At 49.5% G+C, this 21,011-nt stretch overlaps 1 protein-coding gene across 1 annotated transcript in view; it reads left to right on the top strand.

The window, feature by feature from the left end:
- LOC115179231 (guanine nucleotide exchange factor DBS-like) overlaps positions 1-21,011 on the top strand; it is a 65,572-nt gene that overhangs the window by 10,236 nt on the left and 34,325 nt on the right. Inside the window, exons 2-3 of the mRNA XM_029740623.1 lie at positions 15,673-15,756; positions 18,563-18,677. Coding sequence (XP_029596483.1) covers positions 15,673-15,756; positions 18,563-18,677 — 199 coding nt within the window. The remainder of the gene's footprint in view (positions 1-15,672; positions 15,757-18,562; positions 18,678-21,011) is intronic.

The following is a 21,011-nucleotide window of genomic DNA, read 5'->3' as shown; positions in this document are numbered from 1 at the left end:
CTTCATTGACTGTCCATTCATTTGAGAAAACTGTAGCAGTTTGTTTTGTTGTTGCATTTTTCTTTGGTTTGAATTGATTCCAAAAGTATTTCAAATCCTTTCCGGAAGCTTAAGGAAGCGTTGTTTCTCAGTATATTCTGCCTGGCTCATGTCATGAGTTGTTGTCTTAAACACGTGAGTTATTAAAACAAAGAGAGTCGCACACTCCACTCTTCTGGGAAGGCTTTTCACTAGATGTTGGAACATTGATGCGGGGACTTGCATTAGTAAGGTCGGGCAGGGATGTTGGGCGATTAGGCCTGGTTGACAGTAGGTGTTCTAATTTATTCGATGGGGTTGAGGTCAGGGCTCTGTGCAGGCCAGTCAAGTTCTTCCACACCGATCTCAACAAACCATTTCTGTATGGACCTCATTTTGTGCACGAGGGCATTGTCATGCTGAAACAGGAAAGGGCCTTCCCCAAACTTTTGCCACAAAGTTGGAACAACAGAATCGTCTAGAATGTCATTGTAGGCTGTCGCGTTAAGATTTTCCTTCACTAGAGCTAAGCGGCCTAGCTCGAGCCATAAAAACAGCCCCAGACTGTTATTCATCCTCCACCAAACTGTACAGTTGGCACTATGCATTGGGTCAGGTAGCGTTCTCCTGGCATCTGCCAAACCCAGATTTGTCCGTTGGACTGCCAGTTGGTGAAGCGTGATTCATCACTTCAGAGAACGCGTTTCCACTGCTCCAGAGTCCAAAGGCGGCGAGCTTTACACCACTCCAGCCAACGCTTTGCATTGCGCATTGGGATCTTAGGCATGTGTACGGCTGCTCGGCCATGGAAATCCATTTCAGGAAGCTCCAGACGAACTGTTCTTGTGTTGACGTTGCCTCCAGAGACAGTTTGGAACTCTGTAGTGAGTGTTGCAACCAAGGACAGACGATTATTACACACTTCAGCACTCGGCGGTCCCGTTCTGTGAACTTGTGTGGCCTACCACTTCACAATAACAGTTGACCGGGGCAGCTCTAGCAGGGCAGAAATGTAACGAACTGACTTGTTGGAAAGGTGGCCTATGACGGTGCCAAGGTTGAAAGTCACTGAGTTCTTCAGTAAGGCCATATTACTGCCAATGTTTGTCTATGAAAATTGCATGGCTGCGTTCCAAATTTTATACACCAGTCAGCAATGGGTGTGGCTGAAATAGCCGAATCCACTTATTTGAAGGGGTGTCCACATACTGCTGTGTATATATAGTGTAGCTTACAGTGCAGCAGACTAGCCACCATGTTGGCACCTGACGCTCCATGACAAAAAGGATTTTGCAGCTCATCATGTAGAAATATTACAGATGTAATCCTATCCAGAGATTTATGGGCTGGGCAGAGGATACCCACACACACACTGAGCATGCATGGCAACAGGGTGGCCGTTTGACCCAGTTGTTATTGTCGTGTGTGTTGTTATCCCCATGGCAGATGGGGACCTGGTAAACCCAGACTGTAATACCATAATAGAACTGGGTTCCCCCCCACATACACAATAATACACACACACACAGCTGTGGAATGGCTGTTCATCCCTTACTTGTCCTCTCACTCACACACACAGCTGCCCTTCTTCTTGCCACACCACCACCACCAGCTCATACCCACACAGCGTGGCGCTCCACACAGCGTGGCGCTCCACACAGCGTGGAGCTCCACACAGCGTGGCGCTCCACACAGCGTGGCGCTCCACACAGCGTGGCGCTCCACACAGCGTGGCGCTCCACACAGCGTGGCGCTCCACACAACGTGGCGCTCCACACAACGTGGCGCTCCACACAGCGTGGCGCTCCACACAACGTGGCGCTCCACACAGCATGGCGCTCCACACAGCATGGCGCTCCACACAGCATGGCACTCCACACAGCGTGACGCTCCACACACACACACACACACACACACACACACACACACACACACACACACACACACACACACACACATACATACTTCCACATCCCCAATATAATCTGTTGCCTTTCAGTCCACATACCAAGGCTGCCCTGCCCACCCTGCCCATACACCACATACCACAACAACACATGAAGTTACTGCATGGACCAGCGAACTGAGGGGTTAGCTGTAGGGGTTAAATAAAGGGGAGGGGAAGGGAGGGGTTAGGGTCTAGGGGTTCATTTCAGACTGGGTGATTATACTGTATTTTTCAAGGGGCGACATGAAGGACTGTACCACCTGTGATCGTGACTTTGTCCTTCAGACCAGATGTGTAAAGGCAAGGAGGTCTTTCCAGGCTGCTAACATGTGTTTTACCGCCTGCTGCTTGTGGGAACATGATGACCGAACAAAGAGAGATTCATGGGACAGGAGAGGGAGTAGCACGCTGTCTACTGCACAGAGGCATGGTAACTACCATGTTGGTGCATGTGTGGAACTGGTGGTGAACCTTTGTGTCAGTGGGGTCACACGGTCATGTGGAAGGAATGTCATGACTGGAGTGAAAATGCATCGTAAACTACTCAACAAAAAGTGTTGGTCGGTTCTTTTTTGTAGCTCTGATGGCGTTCAATAAAACGCATAGAAGGAACGTGGAGAGAGAGGCCTGTGTAGTTGTCTTCCCAGTCCCCACAGCTCAACCAGAGCCAGGTCTCCACATTAACAATGTAGGCATTAGTAATAGAGCCCTGGCCTCCTTTCAATGGAGTATCTCCCTCCTCCTTTAACCCCTTTTCTCTCCCTCCTCCTTTTAACCCCTTTTCTCTCCCTCCTCCTTTTAACCCCTTTTCTCTCCCTCCTCCTTTTTCCCCTTTTCTCTCCCTCCTCCTTTTAACCCCTTTTCTCTCCCTCCTCCTTTTTCCCCCTTTTCTCTCCCTCCTCCTTTTAACCCCTTTTCTCTCCCTCCTCCTTTTTCCCCTTTTCTCTCCCTCCTCCTTTTTCCCCTTTTCTCTCCCTCCTCCTTTTAACCCCTTTTCTCTCCCTCCTCCTTTTTCCCCTTTTCTCTCCCTCCTCCTTTTAACCCCTTTTCTCTCCCTCCTCCTTTTTCCCCTTTTCTCTCCCTCCTCCTTTTAACCCCTTTTCTCTCCCTCCTCCTTTTAACCCCTTTTCTCTCCCTCCTCCTTTTTCCCCCTTTTCTCTCCCTCCTCCTTTTAACCCCTTTTCTCTCCCTCCTCCTTTTTCCCCTTTTCTCTCCCTCCTCCTCTTCCACATTTCTCCCCCTTTTCTCTGTGAGCTGTCATCCAGATCTGAGCTGTAATCTGTGAGGTTATACAATAGTTACCAGACAGGAAGGAATATGAGAAGATATAAAACCTTACATGATAGAAATGTGTTGCATAGAGTAGAAATTATTCTGTCTGCTTTCAGGTCAGCTCTATCCTCAACATTGTAAACCTTGACCTTCACTGATTAAGCCCCTGACCTGATTGTGAATGAGTGGAGAGATGGGGGGGGGGGGGCACTGGCATTCTTGGCCCCCATCAACCTCAAAACGTGGGGCCTGTGTTGGCCTGGCTGGGAGGAAGTTGGGGGTGTTGTGTGGTTTTGTGCTGCTTAAGAGTTCCCTGGCTGGCACAGGCCTGTTTTGGTGTCTTTTCTCCGGGTCTCAGTTGGAGCTCTCACAGACCACAGTGACGAGACTGATCACGTCTCTACACATCATATACAATGCACTCAGTGAGGAGGGCAGGGCCCTTAGTTCTCAATGGAACTGAATGGGTTAGAGATGTTCTTGAAAGAGCTGTTTCTTACCTCTAATACCAGGAAGAAAGAGGGGAAAACACAGAGAGAAGTACTGTAAGGTCTATTTTTAGAAGACATGTTTGTATAAACTTAAGTTAGATTTATTAGAGAATTAGAAATATATACTCACACACACCCTTCGCTCTGTGGCAACTTCTCTCTTGTGTGTGTGTGTGTGTGTGTGTGTGTGTGTGTGTGTGTGTCTGTAGTGGCAGCTGGCTGTAACACAAAACCCAAACCGGCTGCGCGTGTGCGCCATCGTGCATCAATGTATTTTGTCCCCCCACACCAAACGCGATCACGACACAAAGGTTAAAATATCAAAACAGACTCTGAACCAATGACATTAATTTAGGGACAGGTCGAAAAGCATTAAACATGTATGGCAATTTAGCTAGTTAGCTTGCACTTGCTAGCTAATTTGTCCTATTTAGCTAGCTTGCTGTTGCTAGCTAATTTGTCCTGGGATATAAACATTGAGTTGTTATTTTACCTGAAATGCACAAGGTCCTCTACCACGACAATTAATCCACACATAAAACGGTCAACTGAATCATTTCTAGTCATCTCTCCTCCTTCCAGGCTTTTTCATCTTTTAACTTATATGGTGATTGGCATCTACACTTTCATAGTATTACCACGACAACCGGCAAAACATTTCGGCGTTCAATCACCCACGTGGGTATAACCAATGAGGAGAAGGCACGTGGGTACCTGCTTCTATAAACCAATTAGGAGATGGGAGTGGCAGGACTTGCAGCACGATCTGCGTCAGAAATAGAAAGGACTTCTGTTTTAGCCCTTGGCATCACAGACGCTCGTTGGCGCGCGCGAGCAGTGTGGGTGCAATAATTGAATAACATGGATTTCTACATTTATTTTGCGACGCTCGCGCACGCGACGTGTCCGGTCTGGTCAGCATGTAAGACTCCTTTAAGACTGAGCTGTTACCTACCGCCCAGGGCTGTAAGACTGAGCTGTTACCTACCACCCAGGGCTGTAAGACTGAGCTGTTACCTACCACCCAGGGCTGTAAAACTGAGCTGTTACCTACCACCCAGGGCTGTAAGACTGAGCTGTTACCTACCGCCCAGGGCTGTAAGACTGAGCTGTTACCTACCGCCCAGGGCTGTAAGACTGAGCTGTTACCTACCGCCCAGGGCTGTAAGACTGAGCTGTTACCTACCGCCCAGGGCTGTAAGACTGAGCTGTTACCTACCGCCCAGGGCTGTGAGACTGAGCTGTTACCTACCGCCCAGGGCTGTAAGACTGAGCTGTTACCTACCACCCAGGGCTGTAAGACTGAGCTGTTACCTACCACCCAGGGCTGTAAGACTGAGCTGTTACCTACCGCCCAGGGCTGTAAGACTGAGCTGTTACCTACCTCCCAGGGCTGTAAGACTGAGCTGTTACCTACCGCCCAGGGCTGTAAGACTGAGCTGTTACCTACCGCCCAGGGCTGTAAGACTGAGCTGTTACCTACCGCCCAGGGCTGTAAGACTGAGCTGTTACCTACCGCCCAGGACTGTAAGACTGAGCTGTTACCTACCACCCAGGGCTGTAAGACTGAGCTGTTACCTACCGCCCAGGGCTGTAAGACTGAGCTGTTACCTACCGCCCAGGGCTGTAAGACTGAGCTGTTACCTACCGCCCAGGGCTGTAAGACTGAGCTGTTACCTACCGCCCAGGGCTGTAAGACTGAGCTGTTACCTACCGCCCAGGGCTGTAAGACTGAGCTGTTACCTACCGCCCAGGGCTGTAAGACTGAGCTGTTACCTACCGCCCAGGGCTGTAAGACTGAGCTGTTACCTACCACCCAGGACTGCCTGGTCCTGATGCATTACACCAACATCAGACTGAATACTGAAAGTGACTGCCAACATGCATGTCTATGGTTCTAGAATAGACTGCATTAGTGTTTCTCAACCTTGATCGCTATGGACCCACTCACTGTGTGGATGCTAGTCTTACCGGCTCCAGCTGGTTGGAGCTAGCTAAGCCTGACAGGTTGACGTCACCTTCCCTGAAACGTGACCACAGGGTTTTCTGGTTTATACTGATGATGGTTGATTTGGGAGAGCATGGTATCAAAACCAAACAGGTTCATAAGCATTAGTTAGAAACAATTGAGCATCACTGCAAATTGTTTTTATTAAAATGAGTTAAGAATAAAGAGTAATAAGGTATTTTTTTTAAGCTCACCTTGGCAGTGGCGATTTTAGCATGTAAATCTTGGTAGGGCAAACTCAACAACAAAAAAGATATGCATGCCAGCAAAGCCACACTACACAACGCTAAACAATACATTAATTGCACTATAACGGTGACAAGCGGTGCCCACAAACTGTTAGGGCCTACATACAGTAGAGCTGTCCCAACAGCAGAGAATTATTTTCAGCACCAAGTAGTGAATCCTTACCACTGCTTCACCTGGCTATCAGCGGAGCCTTGTCTGGCAGCAAAACAGTTCATTCAGCCTCATTTACTACCCTTTAAAAAAACATAGCTGATATGGCTGACTTGCTTAAACAAATGTGGCTTCTATTGACAATTGAGATGTACAAATGGGACGACAAGCGGATAAGAGGCCATTTCTATTAAGACATTAATGACCGAGCTAGGACAGACATAGTCAATATAACTATTTGTTCAGCGCTTTTGAAAGGTACAGCGACAGAATTTAGAACATGGGCCGTTCTTACAGTATTCTCCATGTACACCAAGTCAGAACCGTAGGATAAATAAAGGAGGCATATAAGCAGACAATGAAAGCTTTTACAATATTCGATGATTACATTAATCTAAAACAGGCTATAGGCTACATGTGCACCACCAAGTCAGAATAGTAGGCTGAATTATGAGGGGGAAAGGACCAAATTATTAGAGTGAGGCACATGGGCTACAAACAGCTTACTATACAACATACACTTACTATTACTTTCTTAGCTACAGTATACATATCTCCCTGGCATATTACATCATTTATGCAGCAGCATACAAGACATGTTTGGACTCACCTTGTTATGCTGTGCTCACTTGAACAGGAAGGTGGCGCGGCGGTCCTTCGTGGGTGAATTTTGTCATCAAACTTTGTCATCAAAGTCTGGCATTCTCTGGATTTATGGTGCTTTCAAGACAACTGGGAACTCAGAAAAACACAAGGTTGAATCATGACATCAGTGATCTTCAGGTCGGAGCTCAAGAAAGAGGCCCGAGTTCCTGACTTGGAATTCCGAGTTGTATGACCGTATTTCCAGTCAGAGCTAGTTTTTTCCAGAGTTCCCAGTTGTCTTGAACTCACTGAAGTCTCCCATTTCCCAGTTCCGAGTTTCCAGTTGTTTTGAACGCGGCAGAAGTCATGTTGGATTGACAGCATGGCCAATGTATTCAGCCATGGTGTTGAACGTTTATCCTTTTAAGCTTGGAAAAGAGATCCTTAAACCCAGACTTGGACCACACGCCCACTCGTCTGAACAGCAGGATAGGGATTGCTTTGCAACACTTGTAGTTAGCCACTGATTGCTTCCAGACCACTCATTGTTGAATTTGCGATTTCCAACTTGTAGAGTAATGTTCATGTCCAATGGCCGATGAGCACCGATACGTTTTATCTATAATTTCTCTTCTTATGACAAGGATTGAAAAGGATTTGCCAGTAGATTGTTGACTTGATTCTGGTCATCTATGAACTTTTGAACATCTTGGCCATGTTCTGTTATAATCTCCACCCGGCACAGCCAGAAGAGGACTGGCCACCCCTCATAGCCTGGTTCCTCTCTAGGTATCTTCCTAGGTTCCGTCCTTTCTAGGGAGTTTTTCCTAGCCACCGTGCTTCTACATCTGCATTGCTTGCTGTTTGGGGTTATAGGCTGGGTTTCTGTACAGCACTTTGAGATATCAGCTGATGTAAAAAGGGCTTTATAAATAAACTTGATTGATTCATGATGATGACTGCTAGCTAAGATTTTGAAAGTATGATGTTGATATGATCAGTCCAATCAAAACTACGGTAGATATAAGGGGATTTGACGTCATTTTATCTGTGGCTATTGACCTTGAGCCTTCTTGGATAGGCACTTCTAATGTAACTCTATGGCAGCACCCCAGGGGCTTGAATTTTTTAGCTCTACCTGTAGATTTTGTGGTGACGTAGTGTTCCCATGAGTGACAGAACACTGAGCCAATCACGGCGCAACTAGAGAACATTACCAACCCCTACGCTGGCTGCCCCACCACCACAGAAAGCACTGAGCTAGGCTGAAACACCTGCATTTTGGAGCTGTCTTACTCAAGAAAGCAAAAAAGAGACCATGTTTGTATGTGACTTTATTAACTCAATTATTTATTTTTAACATTGTTTGCGAACTGATTTGCAAAAGGTATAAATACCAAAATAACATGCAAAACCGGCAACAACAAAAACATTTTAAATGTTTACATTTTAAATTCTTTTAGCTAAACATGTGGGGCTCAAAACTGCAACCACCCCTTGAATGACGGGTCGCCACTGCACCTTGGCTATATCTAGACAGATGAAAAGCCTGGCTTAATGACCCACTGACAGAGTAAACACACAGCGCTTCGCTGCCAAGAGAGTTAGTTATTACGCAGCGGAGTGTTTCAACACCTGATGGGTGTTTATAAGCTCTTTATCCTGGAGATGCTACTGTTGTTGAAACAATGATCTATCTTTTCCGTTTGTGTGAGAGTTGGTGTGGATGCAACCATCAATGTCTCAATATACCTTGGTGATCCTTTGATGCTCTTTCAGCCTATGTGGGTGGATGTGTGGTTTTGTGGTTCACTGCCCTGCTGTGAGAAACATTGGCAGCTTTTACTGGGACAATCAGCGGGATTCGTTTCCCAGGCAGGGCCTAGACACACTAAAAGATGGAGGGAGGAGGAGGGTAGTGGGAAAGTGTGCATGTTTAATCCCTTAGCTGTGACGTTCGTCGTTAAAGGTAGACCAAGGCGCAGCGTGAGTTGGGTTCATCATACTTTATTTTAAATGTGAACCAGCAAAAACAATACAACGAACTAAAAGCTAGGCGTGCAAACACATGCAACACAAAGACAAGATCCCACAACTGACTGTGGGGAAAAAGGGCTGCCTAAGTATGATTCCCAATCAGAGACAACGAATGACAGCTGCCTCTGATTGGAAACCATACTCGGCCAATCAAAGAAAAAGACAACATAGACATACAACACATAGAATGCCCACCCCATGTCACACCCTGATCTAACCAAACAGAGAGAAACGGCTCTCTCAGGTCAGGGCGTGACATTAGCTATCATAAAGACCCTGAAAATGTTATTTTACCTTTATTTAACTAGGTAAGTCAATTAAGAACAAATTCTTATTTTCAATGACGGCCTAGGAACAACTGCCTAGTTCAGGGGCAGAACAGATCGAGGATTTGATCTTGTAACCTTCCGGTTACTAGTCCAACGCTCTAACCACTAGGCTACCTGCCGCGCCAATACCAGTGATGTCAGAAGATGTTGGCCAATGTCTTCAGTGACTGTTACATCTCATACTAAAACTGGAGAAACACATTGAATAATATGTTTGTTTAGTACTCTGATCCCATCCCTCAGCACCATACACTACCCCCTGTAACCACCCTCACCTCTCACCAGTACACTCCCCTACTGCCAACCAACACACAGCACCTTACACTACCCCCTGTAACCACCCTCGCCTCTCACCAGTACACTCCCCTACTGCCAGCCAACACACAGCACCGTACACTACCCCCTGTAACCACCCTCGCCTCTCAACAGTACACTCCCCTACTGCCAGCCAACACACAGCACCGTACACTACCCCCTGTAACCACCCTCGCCTCTCACCAGTACACTCCCCTACTGCCAGCCAACACACAGCACCGTACACTACCCCCTGTAACCACCCTCGCCTCTCACCAGTACACTCCCCTACTGCCAGCCAACACACAGCACCGTACACTACCCCCTGTAACCACCCTCACCTCTCACCAGTACACTCCCCTACTGCCAGCCAACACACAGCACCGTACACTACCCCCTGTAACCACCCTCGCCTCTCACCAGTACACTCCCCTACTGCCAGCCAACACACAGCACCGTACACTACCCCCTGTAACCACCCTCGCCTCTCACCAGTACACTCCCCTACTGCCAGCCAACACACAGCACCGTACACTACCCCCTGTAACCACCCTCGCCTCTCACCAGTACACTCCACCTACTGCCAGCCAACACACAGCACCGTACACTACCCCCTGTAACCACCCTCGCCTCTCACCAGTACACTCCCCTACTGCCAGCCAACACACAGCACCGTACACTACCCCCTGTAACCACCCTCGCCTCTCACCAGTACACTCCCCTACTGCCAGCCAACACACAGCACCGTACACTACCCCCTGTAACCACCCTCGCCTCTCACCAGTACACTCCCCTACTGCCAGCCAACACACAGCACCGTACACTACCCCCTGTAACCACCCTCGCCTCTCACCAGTACACTCCCCTACTGCCAGCCAACACACAGCACCGTACACTACCCCCTGTAACCACCCTCGCCTCTCAACAGTACACTCCCCTACTGCCAGCCAACACACAGCACCGTACACTACCCCCTGTAACCACCCTCGCCTCTCACCAGTACACTCCCCTACTGCCAGCCAACACACAGCACCGTACACTACCCCCTGTAACCACCCTCACCTCTCACCAGTACACTCCCCTACTGCCAGCCAACACACAGCACCGTACACTACCCCCTGTAACCACCCTCGCCTCTCACCAGTACACTCCCCTACTGCCAGCCAACACACAGCACCGTACACTACCCCCTGTAACCACCCTCGCCTCTCACCAGTACACTCCCCTACTGCCAGCCAACACACAGCACCGTACACTACCCCCTGTAACCACCCTCGCCTCTCACCAGTACACTCCCCTACTGCCAGCCAACACACAGCACCGTACACTACCCCCTGTAACCACCCTCGCCTCTCACCAGTACACTCCCCTACTGCCAGCCAACACACAGCACCGTACACTACCCCCTGTAACCACCTTCACCTCTCACCAGTACACTCCCCTACTGCCAGCCAACACACAGCACCGTACACTACCCCCTGTAACCACCCTCACCTCTCACCAGTACACTCCCCTACTGCCAGCCAACACACAGCACCGTACACTACCCCCTGTAACCACCCTCACCTCTCACCAGTACACTCCCCTACTGCCAGCCAACACACAGCACCGTACACTACCCCCTGTAACCACCCTCACCTCTCACCAGTACACTCCCCTACTGCCAGCCAACACACAGCACCGTACACTACCCCCTGTAACCACCCTCACCTCTCACCAGTACACTCCCCTACTGCCAGCCAACACACAGCACCGTACACTACCCCCTGTAACCACCCTCACCTCTCACCAGTACACTCCCCTACTGCCAGCCAACACACAGCACCGTACACTACCCCCTGTAACCACCCTCACCTCTCACCAGTACACTCCCCTACTGCCAACCAACACACAGCACCGTACACTACCCCCTGTAACCACCCTCACCTCTCACCAGTACACTCCCCTACTGCCAGCCAACACACAGCACCGTACACTACCCCCTGTAACCACCCTCACCTCTCACCAGTACACTCCCCTACTGCCAGCCAACACACAGCACCGTACACTACCCCCTGTAACCACCCTCACCTCTCACCAGTACACTCCCCTACTGCCAACCAACACACAGCACCTTACACTACCCCCTGTAACCACCCTCGCCTCTCACCAGTACACTCCCCTACTGCCAGCCAACACACAGCACCGTAAACTACCCCCTGTAACCACCCTCGCCTCTCACCAGTACACTCCCCTACTGCCAGCCAACACACAGCACCGTACACTACCCCCTGTAACCACCCTCGCCTCTCACCAGTACACTCCCCTACTGCCAGCCAACACACAGCACCGTACACTACCCCCTGTAACCACCCTCGCCTCTCACCAGTACACTACCCCCTGTAACCACCCTCGCCTCTCACCAGTACACTCCCCTACTGCCAGCCAACACACAGCACCGTACACTACCCCCTGTAACCACCCTCGCCTCTCACCAGTACACTCCACTACTGCCAGCCAACACACAGCACCGTACACTACCCCCTGTAACCACCCTCGCCTCTCACCAGTACACTCCCCTACTGCCAGCCAACACACAGCACCGTACACTACCCCCTGTAAACACCCTCGCCTCTCACCAGTACACTACCCCCTGTAACCACCCTCGCCTCTCACCAGTACACTCCCCTACTGCCAGCCAACACACAGCACCGTACACTACCCCCTGTAACCACCCTCGCCTCTCACCAGTACACTCCCCTACTGCCAGCCAACACACAGCACCGTACACTACCCCCTGTAACCACCCTCGCCTCTCACCAGTACACTCCCCTACTGCCAGCCAACACACAGCACCGTACACTACCCCCTGTAACCACCCTCGCCTCTCACCAGTACACTCCCCTACTGCCAGCCAACACACAGCACCGTACACTACCCCCTGTAACCACCCTCGCCTCTCACCAGTACACTCCCCTACTGCCAGCCAACACACAGCACCGTACACTACCCCCTGTAACCACCCTCACCTCTCACCAGTACACTCCCCTACTGCCAGCCAACACACAGCACCGTACACTACCCCCTGTAACCACCCTCACCTCTCACCAGTACACTCCCCTACTGCCAGCCAACACACAGCACCGTACACTACCCCCTGTAACCACCCTCACCTCTCACCAGTACACTCCCCTACTGCCAGCCAACACACAGCACCGTACACTACCCCCTGTAACCACCCTCACCTCTCACCAGTACACTCCCCTACTGCCAGCCAACACACAGCACCGTACACTACCCCCTGTAACCACCCTCACCTCTCACCAGTACACTCCCCTACTGCCAGCCAACACACAGCACCGTACACTACCCCCTGTAACCACCCTCACCTCTCACCAGTACACTCCCCTACTGCCAGCCAACACACAGCACCGTACACTACCCCCTGTAACCACCCTCACCTCTCACCAGTACACTCCCCTACTGCCAGCCAACACACAGCACCGTACACTACCCCCTGTAACCACCCTCACCTCTCACCAGTACACTCCCCTACTGCCAACCAACACACAGCACCGTACACTACCCCCTGTAACCACCCTCACCTCTCACCAGTACACTCCCCTACTGCCAGCCAACACACAGCACCGTACACTACCCCCTGTAACCACCCTCACCTCTCACCAGTACACTCCCCTACTGCCAACCAACACACAGCACCGTACACTACCCCCTGTAACCACCCTCACCTCTCACCAGTACACTCCCCTACTGCCAGCCAACACACAGCACCGTACACTACCCCCTGTAACCACCCTCGCCTCTCACCAGTACACTCCCCTACTGCCAGCCAACACACAGCACCGTACACTACCCCCTGTAACCACCCTCACCTCTCACCAGTACACTCCCCTACTGCCAGCCAACACACAGCACCGTACACTACCCCCTGTAACCACCCTCACCTCTCACCAGTACACTCCCCTACTGCCAGCCAACACACAGCACCGTACACTACCCCCTGTAACCACCCTCACCACTCACCAGTACACTCCCCTACTGCCAGCCAACACACAGCACCGTACACTACCCCCTGTAACCACCCTCACCTCTCACCAGTACACTCCCCTACTGCCAGCCAACACACAGCACCGTACACTACCCCCTGTAACCACCCTCACCTCTCACCAGTACACTCCCCTACTGCCAGCCAACACCGAGCACCGTACACTACCCCCTGTAACCACCCTCACCTCTCACCAGTACACTCCCCTACTGCCAGCCAACACCGAGCACCGTACACTACCCCCTGTAACCCCCCTCACCTCTCACCAGTACACTCCCCTACTGCCAGCCAACACACAGCACCGTACACTACCCCCTGTAACCACCCTCACCTCTCACCAGTACACTCCCCTACTGCCAGCCAACACACAGCACCGTACACTACCCCCTGTAACCACCCTCACCTCTCACCAGTACACTCCCCTACTGCCAGCCAACACACAGCACCGTACACTACCCCCTGTAACCACCCTCGCCTCTCACCAGTACACTCCCCTACTGCCAGCCAACACACAGCACCGTACACTACCCCCTGTAACCACCCTCACCTCTCACCAGTACACTCCCCTACTGCCAGCCAACACACAGCACCGTACACTACCCCCTGTAACCACCCTCACCACTCACCAGTACACTCCCCTACTGCCAGCCAACACACAGCACCGTACACTACCCCCTGTAACCACCCTCACCTCTCACCAGTACACTCCCCTACTGCCAGCCAACACACAGCACCGTACACTACCCCCTGTAACCACCCTCACCTCTCACCAGTACACTCCCCTACTGCCAGCCAACACCGAGCACCGTACACTACCCCCTGTAACCACCCTCACCTCTCACCAGTACACTCCCCTACTGCCAGCCAACACCGAGCACCGTACACTACCCCCTGTAACCCCCCTCACCTCTCACCAGTACACTCCCCTACTGCCAGCCAACACACAGCACCGTACACTACCCCCTGTAACCACCCTCACCTCTCACCAGTACACTCCCCTACTGCCAGCCAACACACAGCACCGTACACTACCCCCTGTAACCACCCTCACCTCTCACCAGTACACTCCCCTACTGCCAGCCAACACACAGCACCGTACACTACCCCCTGTAACCACCCTCACCTCTCACCAGTACACTCCCCTACTGCCAACCAACACACAGCACCTTACACTACCCCCTGTAACCACCCTCACCTCTCACCAGTACACTCCCCTACTGCCAGCCAACACACAGCACCGTACACTACCCCCTGTAACCACCCTCACCTCTCACCAGTACACTCCCCTACTGCCAGCCAACACACAGCACCGTACACTACCCCCTGTAACCACCCTCACCTCTCACCAGTACACTTCCCTACTGCCAGCCAACACACATAGATGACAGTTACAGTAACATACAGTATTTACAATAATAGAGCATAGTATTAGACACACAGACAGGGGAGCAGAGGACCCACTGACCCACTTCTCAAGGAGAAGTCCAAAACAGATTATTATAATCCACTGTGCATGGAGAGGGGAGGAAATAATACTGGCCTATCCCCTCAGCCTCTCCCTCTCTCCTCAGCCTCTCCCCTCTTTCCTCCTCCCCTCAGCCTCTCCCTCTCTCCTCAGCCTCTCCCCTCTCTCCTCCTCCCCTCAGCCTCACCTCCCCCTCTCTCTTCCACACTGAGACTGGGACTGAAAGTTGGAGAAAAGGGGGGATTTGGGGGGACTTCTCCTTGAGAAGTGGGTCATCTGCTCCTCTCTCTGTCATGTCATTCCAGGTGTCTGTGTGTCTAATACTATGCTCTATTATTGTATGTTACTGTAACTGTCACCTATTATTGTAAATACTGTATGTTACTGTAACTCATCTATTATTGTAAATACTGTGTTACTGTAACTGTCACCTATTATTGTAAATACTGTTACTGTAACTGTCATCTATTGTTGTAAATACTGTTACTGTAACTGTCATCTATTGTTGTAAATACTGTATGTTACTTTAACTGTCATCTATTATTGTAAATACTGTATGTTACTGTAACTGTCATCTATTGTAAATACTGTGTTACTGTAACTGTCACCTATTATTGTTAATACTGTTACGGTAACTGTCATCTATTGTTGTAAATACTGTATGTTACTGTAACTGTCATCTATTATTGTAAATACTGTTACTGTAACTGTCATCTATTGTTGTAAATACTGTATGTTACTGTAACTGTAGTTGTGTTTTTTTTAATCTTTTATCTTCCAGATGACATCATGCAGCAGGAGAGTGATCGTCTGTTTGCTGCAGACATCGATCCTGACCTCAGGAAACGATTTGCTTTCCTCTCAGGTCAGTCTTTTTCTTTTCCCTCCATCGCTCCGTCCTTCATAGTTACCTCTCATAGTGGTTCAGTCCCAAACATCCGAGTGAGCCAATCCCAAGACGCTATGCCAAGGCCCTTGAAGATCTCCCTTCACAGATGGAAAAAGCAATATGGCAGAAGAACCATCCCCAGGGCTGGGTGGGGCTCTCCTCATCAGCCTCCCACTCATCTCAGAGTTATTAGTACTGTATGTTTATCACAAAATGAGTCTGTAGGACACTCAGTTTGGCCACTGATGGAGCAACAATCATATCACACTATATGAGTGAAGTAGCTGAGTGAAGTAGCTGGCCTAAACATCAGAACATAATCCGTCAGCTTTTTCCTATTTCTAAAGTACAGGAATAGCGCTCTGGCTGCCAGATAGAGTACAGCAGTGTTTTTCAAACTGATTTCTGTCGCATGACTTAACTAAACTAAGACTTTTGCAACGACCCGACCTTTGGGGGAAACTGTTCTACACCAGACCCATATTTCCAAAGAGTTGGGCCAACTCAGTTTGTTCCGTTACTACGGCGATGCCAACCCAGATAGGGCCCCACGTCAGGTTACCACGGATAATAACGACACGGAGACGGCCCGTGAATAATTCATCGACATGGCGATCCACTTGGCAACCTGGCCCGGCAACGGTTGGAAGAGCCAAGTGTGTGTGGCACTATGTGCTGCTGTGATTGGCTGCTGAGTGTGTGACTGAATATAACACTCCACCCGTTGAGAGCGCGAGAGAGAGAGAGAGAGTGTGTGTGTGTGTGTGTGTGTGTGTGTGTGTGTGTTCCTAACTGCCTATGTTTTATGGCTGCTGTTACATGCCTTGCCTGGAACCTGTTCTTTGGTTGTGTACAGTCTGTTTGTCTATTTGTCTTCACATCTCTCTGTCAGTGTGTTTTAATAACTCTGTGGTTGCCAGGGGTGATGTGTGTGTGTGTGTGTGTGTGTGTTCATGACAGCTGTCCACCCTCTGATGAGGAGTCATATGAGCACACAGCTAAGTCCGATGAAGATGACCCTTGGTCTATTTCTAGTTCAGACTTCTACTCTACAGCCTAGGTACGCCACTAGAATGACTCCGAGCCCAGCGGGTGAGAGTGTGACGCAGCGATACTGTTTTAGCTGTGTCATTAAAGACTCCTGCTGTGTTACTGTTTCCCTGTTCTCTCTGTATGTCCTCTCCCCTGGAGTTTGTATGTTTCTCCAGGCCTTGTTTTGTGTTGTAATCATTAACCTCTGGTCCTCCTCTAGTCGCCCTCTCAGGCAGGTGTCTGCCTGACACACATACACACACGGTGCCAGATGGATCAGGGCACAGTGCTATGGTTCTGCTCTACTCGCCCTCTCAGGCAGGTGTCTGCCTGACACACATACACACACGGTGCCAGATGGATCAGGGCACAGTGCTATGGTCCTCCTCTAGTCGCCCTCTCAGGCAGGTGTCTGCCTGACACACATACACACACACGGTGCCAGATGGATCAGGTCACAGTGCTATGGTCCTCCTCTAGTCGCCCTCTCAGGCAGGTGTCTGCCTGACACACATACACACACGGTGCCAGATGGATCAGGGCACAGTGCTATGGTCCTCCTCTAGTCGCCCTCTCAGGCAGGTGTCTGCCTGACACACATACACACACGGTGCCAGATGGATCAGGGCACAGTGCTATGGTTCTGCTCTAGTCGCCCTCTCAGGCAGGTGTCTGCCTGACACACATACACACACGGTGCCAGATGGATCAGGGCACAGTGCTATGGTCCTCCTCTAGTCGCCCTCTCAGGCAGGTGTCTGCCTGACACACATACACACACGGTGCCAGATGGATCAGGGCACAGTGCTATGGTCCTCCTCTAGTCGCCCTCTCAGGCAGGTGTCTGCCTGACACACATGCACACACGGTGCCAGATGGATCAGGGCACAGTGCTATGGTTCTGCTCTAGTCGCCCTCTCAGGCAGGTGTCTGCCTGACACACATACACACACGGTGCCAGATGGATCAGGGCACAGTGCTATGGTTCTGCTCTAGTGGCACGGCTGGTGCAGAGATTCACACAGACCGTCTGTCTCTTTGTCTCTACTCACACCTGTTAATCTCTCATTCCCTGTACCCTCCTCTAGCACTAAATCAAATTTGATTTGTCACAGGCGCCGAATACAACGGGTGTAGACTTTACCGTGAAACGCTTACTCGCGAGTCCTTTCCCAACAACGCAGAGTTGAAAAGGAAGAATAAAAATAGAAAAGCCTATTTTTGCAGCCTGCAGAGCCGCAGTAACACCAGGCTTTGTGAGAGAAGATAGATCCTATATCTCAGACTTTAATCTTCCCCTCCCCCACTCAGACCGTCACATGTTTCCTCTGGGTCAGTGGTTCTCTAAAACCTCTCCTCGGGGACCCCCAGACGTGTCACAAAGGGCTTGATGATCAGTTGACAAGTTGAATCCGGTGTGCTAGCTGTGGAATAGTTAAAATACATGGAACAGCTGGGGGTCCCCGGGGAGAGGCATGAACCACTGCTCTGTGTGTTCATTCCACTGGGGTGGAATAGCTATATCTATCAGAAGAATAATGGACATTATGAATATGAAGTACATGAACGTTTAAAAACACATTAAATAAAAGTATTCCAAAGCTATCCATCTTCTCACTATGTCTATTCTGTGGGGGTCTGATTGGGGGATATGGGGGGTTGTATGTGCTGTCTAATTGAGGGCAAAATGATGGCCTTGTTGAACAAATTTAATCAATTAATCAATCAAACGTCCCCATTTCTTTCCCAGGGGGCCGAGCTGAGAACGGCAGTCCCATCATCGTGTTCCCAGAATTCCCTGCATTTGGCGAGCTCCAGGAGGAAGAGTTCCACAACGTGCTGACCTACCTGACCAGTGTGCCCAGGTGACACACACACACACACACACACACACACACACAATGCAATGCACACTCTGATGCTTGAACTTGTCATTACTTTGTATAGTTGAGGAAGTGGTGTGGTAACATAACCTACCAGCAGATGTCAGTGTACAACTATTCTCAGTTCCTTTGTTTGAACAGAACAATGAATCTCCCTACAACAAAGTCAACTTGTCTTATGCAGGACTGTATCTTAACCATTATAGTTGGCATCTATATTACGCCTCAACGTTGCTGCAACTGGTACATGTGGTGTATGTCCTGGTACATGTGGTGTATGTCCTGGTACATGTGGTGTATGTCCTGGTACATGTGGTGTATGTCCTGGTACATGTGGTGTATGTCCTGGTACATGTGGTGTATGTCCTGGTACATGAGGTGTATGTCCTGGTAAATGAGGTGTATGTCCTGGTACATGATGTGTATGTCCTGGTACATGATGTGTATGTCCTGGTACATGTGGTGTATGTCCTGGTACATGAGGTGTATGTCCCGGTACATGTGGTGTATGTCCTGTTTCTATACAGGAACTACCTTCTTGGCCAGATATCCCACGATATTCTCTATCTCAATAGGAATTCCTGATATTAACAAATGTTGAATAACAACAAAAAGTGATACAATGGACCATATCCTCCCCTCCCCATTAGCTAATGGTGAAACCTTTAACCCCTGACCCCTGTGGGAGTTGGCCGGGGGGGGGGCTTGGAGAGACGGAGCATGACTGGTGTGGAGGTGTTAATGAAAGAGACTTCCTGTGTATCTAATGGGGTCTGTTAGTTGAAACACTCCAGGGCTCAGCTACTATAAGGAAGCAGTTTGTCATAGAAAGGAGTTCTGTAAAGATGTAATTTCAGACAAATCTGAATTGACAAACAAGAAAGAAAACATATATTTCTAAGTAATATAGTATCATATACTATCCATTCGTTACATCCGGAGGGAATCCATCTGTATGAAATGCATGAATGAGGTTCTACCTGAGATGTATTTATTCAGATGTGGTGTGTGACTGGGTGATGATATGTGTGATCATGAGCTCACTTGTTACTAAGACCAGGGGGTGTTCAGAAAGCAGACAACTCTCCTGTGGATACTGCCTCCCTCCAGCCCCATGTACCTCTGATGTGATAGAGAGAGATGGCTTCTCCAATTACCTTGAATGAACTACAGGACAAAATAAAAACCCTCCAACCCAAAATGGCCTGTGGTGTTGATGGTATCCTCAATGAAATGATCAAATATACAGACAACAAATTCCAATTGGCTATACTAAAACTCTTTAACATCATCCTCAGCTCTGGCATCTTCCCCAATATTTGGAACCAAGGACTGATCACCCCAATCCACAAAAGTGGAGACAAATTTGACCCCAATAACTACCGTAGGATATGCGTCAACAGCAACCTTGGGAAAATCCTCTGCATTATCATTAACAGCAGACTCGTACATTTCTTCAGTGAAAACAATGTACTGAGCAAATGTCAAATTGGCTTTTTACCAAATTATCGTACGACAGACCACGTATTCACCCTGCACACCCTAATTGACAAACAAACAAACCAAAACAAAGGCAACGTCTTCTCATGCAAAAAAGCCTTCGACTCAATTTGGCATGAGGGTCTGCTATACAAATTGATGGAAAGCAGTGTTGGGGGAAAAACATACAACATTATAAAATCCATGTACACAAACAAGTGTGCGGTTAAAATAGGCAAAAAACTCACATTTCATCCCACAGGGCCGTGGGGTGAGACAGGGATGCAGCTTAAGCCCCACCCTCTTCAACATATATATCAATGAATTGGCGAGGGCACTAGAAAAGTCTGCAGCACCCAGCCTCACCCTACCAGAATTTGAAGTCAAATGTCTACTGTTTGCTGATGATTTGGTGCTTCTGTCACCAACCAAGGAGGGCCTACAGCAGCACCTAGATCTTCTGCACAGATTCTGCCAGACCTGGATCCTGACAATACATCTCATTAAGACCAAAATAATGGTGTTCCAAAAAAGGTCCAGTCACCAGGACCACAAATACAAATTCCATCTAGACACCATTGCCCTAGAGCACTCAAAAAACTATACATACCTCGGCCTAAACATCAGTGCCACAGGTAACTTCCACAAAGCTGTGAACGATCTGAGAGACAAGGCAAGAAGGCCATTCTATGCCATCAAAAGGAACATAAAATTCAACATACCAATTAGGATCTGGCTAAAAATACTTGAATCAGTTATAGAACCCATTTCCCTTTATGCTTGTGAGGTCTGGAGTCCGCTCACCAACCAGGAATTCACAAAATGGGACAAACACCA

This window comes from Salmo trutta, chromosome 39 (genome assembly GCF_901001165.1).
Source record: "Salmo trutta chromosome 39, fSalTru1.1, whole genome shotgun sequence".
NCBI classification, from domain to species: domain Eukaryota; kingdom Metazoa; phylum Chordata; class Actinopteri; order Salmoniformes; family Salmonidae; genus Salmo; species Salmo trutta.
This window is presented reverse-complemented; position numbering and strand designations above follow the sequence as displayed.